This window comes from Rutidosis leptorrhynchoides, chromosome 3 (genome assembly GCF_046630445.1).
Source record: "Rutidosis leptorrhynchoides isolate AG116_Rl617_1_P2 chromosome 3, CSIRO_AGI_Rlap_v1, whole genome shotgun sequence".
Classification (NCBI taxonomy): Eukaryota; Viridiplantae; Streptophyta; class Magnoliopsida; order Asterales; family Asteraceae; genus Rutidosis; species Rutidosis leptorrhynchoides.
Window position 1 is genome coordinate 423,435,283 of NC_092335.1, and position 4,383 is coordinate 423,439,665.

General features: G+C 32.4%; 1 protein-coding gene across 1 annotated transcript; it reads left to right on the forward strand.

Annotated features, from left to right (window-relative positions):
• Window positions 1–1,392: 1,392 nt before the first annotated feature.
• Window positions 1,393–1,752, forward strand: LOC139901440 (calcium-binding protein PBP1-like). Its single transcript, XM_071884155.1, has one exon. The coding sequence runs from the start codon at window positions 1,393–1,395 to the stop codon at window positions 1,750–1,752; it is 360 nt and encodes a 119-aa protein (XP_071740256.1).
• The last annotated feature ends 2,631 nt before the right edge of the window (window positions 1,753–4,383 follow it).

Below are 4,383 nucleotides of genomic sequence, written 5' to 3' on the forward strand. Positions count from 1 at the left end.
GGCTGGTCGGCGAGCTACTTGGCTAGATAGTCCCTATCTATGTTAAACCTTGGCGATGGTTAACATGCAATTTAACAACAAGATAGTAAGACCGCTTCATATAGCTCGTGAAAGACACCGCCACCCATCGCCAGCAACTGGCGGTCATAGGTAGCAAATCGTCAACATCTTCGTCAGTTTCCATGCAACGGAGCTCACGGCTCAAGTGGGTCCCACTGTGTTTGAATGTGTGTGGACTTTTTAATTTTTTTTCCCTTTCTTTTTCTAAGTATATGAACGATTGGGAGTATAAATCTTTGATTTCTGGAAGAAAAAAAAAATAGATTTTGAGTTTATATTTTATAGGTGAAATAAAAATTTCAATGAAAAAAATAATGGAGTTTATTTTTGCAGGTTGTAACACGAGAAAGATGAAACATAAATAAATACAAGTTTAATTTTATTAACAACCCTAAACTTTATTCAAGTTTAATTTTAACCTCCACAAATTTATATAGTACAAAATGCAGGACTTTATATTTATAAATAATTTGGAATAAATGACTTTAATATTAAGTCATGTCCAAACAATTTGAAATGAATGTTTTATTCTTATTTATTAAAATGTTATTTTTATTAATGTTTTGTATTTAAATAATAATTTAAATGAATTAAAGTTGGATGGTGGAATTTATGATAGAAAAGAATTAGTGAAAAGAATATTACAGGTTTTGTATTGATGAGGTGTTAATGTGAAGGAGTGAAGTTCTGTTAAAAGATCGAACGATAGGTATATAATTAAATCAACGTTTTCTTAGATATTTACGTTCAACGTGTGTTATAGTGAAAGTATTAACAAGACACTAAATATAATATGTTTTTCCCACTAATTCACTTATTCAATCAAAAAATTACCCATTCTTAGTAAGTTAGTCATATATTTTATTTATTTATCTATTTATTTATTGATTGCATATTGTGGTAGTTTTTTTCTACAGACCAACCCATTCAACACGTAACAATCACTAATGGGTTATTAAAATTATATAATTAAAAAAACTTTGTCCCATGAAGAAAACAAGAAAGAAAATGAATACAATAACATTATATTAAATTTTCTTCATATAAGTTTAGTCAACGTCAACACGTTACTTTCCTCGGTGCGGGCCAGTTTCGTCATTTCAACTAACCAAATTCATTGGCATCTCCCCAACCAAAAAAAAGCATCTTCCATCGTAATTCCAATTTCAAACTCAATTCCCCTTTCCTTGAAATACCATTCATATGAATCGGTCAGATTCCTCTTCATATATATACATATACAAATTATATATCTACACATCAAATTGATTTCATTTCATCATTATTAACAATCTCAATTCAGTACAATTCAATCTCTAAGTTTCAAATTTAATGGCGGCATCGAAGAATCAGGTCGAATTTGAAGATCATTTACCATTAATTGAGGAAAAATTAGGCGGCGACGGTTTGATCGGAGAATTATGTAAAGGATTCCGGTTGTTAATGGACGTTGAAAAAGGTGTGATCACGTTCGATAGCTTGAAGAATAATTCGTCTATTTTAGGATTACAGGATTTGAGTGATGATGATTTAAGGAGTATGTTGAATGAAGGAGATTATGATGGTGATGGTGCTTTGAGTGAAATGGAATTTTGTGTTCTTATGTTTAGATTAAGTCCTGATCTTATGGATCAGTCTGAATTTTTGTTACAACAAGCTCTTGAGCTTGAGTTGATTAAGAACTCGCAATAATTAACAATTTTAATTTTATTTTATTAATTTTTGTTGTTGTGATTTAATGTTTCAGATTTTTGATTGAGGTTGATTTAGAAAAATAAGTTATGTATTGAGTAGATATTGTATCCATTAAAATTACTATTGACTTTGTTCCAATCAGTCTAGTTGTTTTCCTGTATTTGAAGATGTAGCAATAGGTGTTTTTGAGTGAAGGTAATATGGGCAAACGTCTGGGACGCTCAAAATTTTAAATATATATGTGTTTTGATAGCTATTGAAAACGATATATTGGAGAATATTCATAAAGATTTATGGGCTGTTAACGAACCGAGTCGAGTCGAGTCGAGTATATAATTTTTAGGCTCGGCTCGTGAAATTATTACTAAACTCGAACTCGAATAACTATGCAAATTTGGGCTCGAACTCGAGATCGATAATTTTTTCATTGTTCGAGTTCGAGTTCGAAACTCGTTTAAATACTCGAAGGACTTATTCGAATGCTCGAGTTCAAGCTCGTTTAGCTCGTTTACGAACTCGAGTTCGTTTGGCTCGTTATTAGAATTCGAGCTCGTTTAGCTCCTGTTTTGGCTGAACACAAAGAAACATAGTAGGAGTATTATATATTGGTTTCATAGCTGATAGTCACTGATACAATAAGGCTAGGAAGGCTTTAAACAAGTCTTTACAAAAACATAAAACATGATCCATTAATTAATCCACCATACAATAGAAAGAAATATAACATAATCTTCAAACAAATCTTAGGACTAATAATAATAACCAAAACACAAAAACATGTGCAGCCCAAAATACATATATCTTCCAGTTTGCTAACTTTTCTGCACATATCTTCTTTTCAAATGCTCCATTCACTCGAAACCTACAAAGCAAAAACCATAATATATCAAAAAATTTAATTATAAGCATGGTTCACAGTTTACTCTTTCTTCAAATTGTTTGAAACTAAAAGGATTAAAGCCAAAAATAGGCTACAAACTTACACAAATGTACCGATGTCGCCCACAAACTCATTTTCGTTCTACTGTCGCCTACAAACTTTCAAAAAGTGTACCAATGTAAACAAAAACTTTCAAAAAGTGTACCAATGTAAACAAAAATGACTTGCTACCGGCTAAACTGGTCAAAATCAACACGTGTCGTTCGTGGATTGGATCTTAAAAAAAAAAAAAAAAAAAAAAAATTATCAGGTCAAAATTAGTATGTAACAGGTCAAAACTATAAAATGTTGATATTAGCACATTTTTTGAAAGTTTGTAGGCGACAGTAGGACGGAAATGAGTTTGTGGACGACATCGGTACATTTGTGTAAGTTTGTAGCCTATTTTTGGCTTTAACCCAAACTAAAAGTGATACTTAAGTGAGACTTTTTCTTCAAATTGTTTGAAACTAAAAGTGATACTTTTTCTTCAAATTGTTTAATTAAAAGCATGGTTCACAGTTTACTGTCGTGCTTATATATAAATATAGTCATATAAAGTGATACTTAAAGTCATAATTTTCTTGCTTATATAGTTACAAAATGTATGCACATAGTGTTCATAGCAAAGAATACCTATTGTACAACAATACCTACTGTACAATGGAAAACTTGTTGGTAAATTACGGTCTCACTAATTCCCACCACCCAGCCCAACAATAATAGTAAAGAAATAAGAACAATACACAACACAAGATTTAACGTGGAAACTCCAAAACAGGAGAAAAACCACCGGCCCCCAAAGAGAGAAATACACTATATCACAAATTGTTACAATGATATAGACGACTCTCTTAAACCAACTACACTCTCCAAAATATTTAACTAATACAACTCTCAAACAAGAGTAAGAAAGAAAGAAATAATCAAATACTTAAAGTGTATTGATTGGTACAATTTGGAATGAAGACTTAGCCCCTCTTATATAACCAAGTCACTCACCCCTCACATCTTCCTCCCACCAATGTGGGATAAACATATCTTCTACTAGCCAAAATAAACCAACAAATCTCCACCTTTTGGATAGAAGAAGATAACCATGCTTCCACATTGCAAGGATAACCGATGTAGACGCTTCCTCGACGACAACTTCAAGATCCTCATCTTCATGCCGTTGACATTATCTCCCAAGAGACATAACTTGCATCTTCATCGAACATTGTCTAAACCGACAATCATTGTCATCACAGACAATCATAACTCTTAACAAGAATTATCATACTCCACCATTAAGAGTATAGCACTTAGAATATCACATTCCAAGCATTTCACCTCGGCACATGTTGTTAAACAACCAGCTGAAACTTTATGGTGCAACTTTCCTGTTTGGCTTTCCCGAAAGTCCCATCAGCTACAACATCAGTTTTCACCACACAACCTGCATCAACGCCAAACCAATGCCCATGTGTAATTGTGGAACCGCTAACGAACATCCCTTTCCACGGTGGCGCGGACACACTGTGATGACCCGAAAAATTTCGACTAATTTAAACCAATTCTCTTTATGATTTAATATTATGTAAATATACATATATGTATGTATATATATATATATATTATAAGATGTACAAGCAAAAACGACTTTCCTACAGTAAAACATTAATTGCTACAGTAAAAATGACTTTGCTACAGTAAAACACTATTTGCTA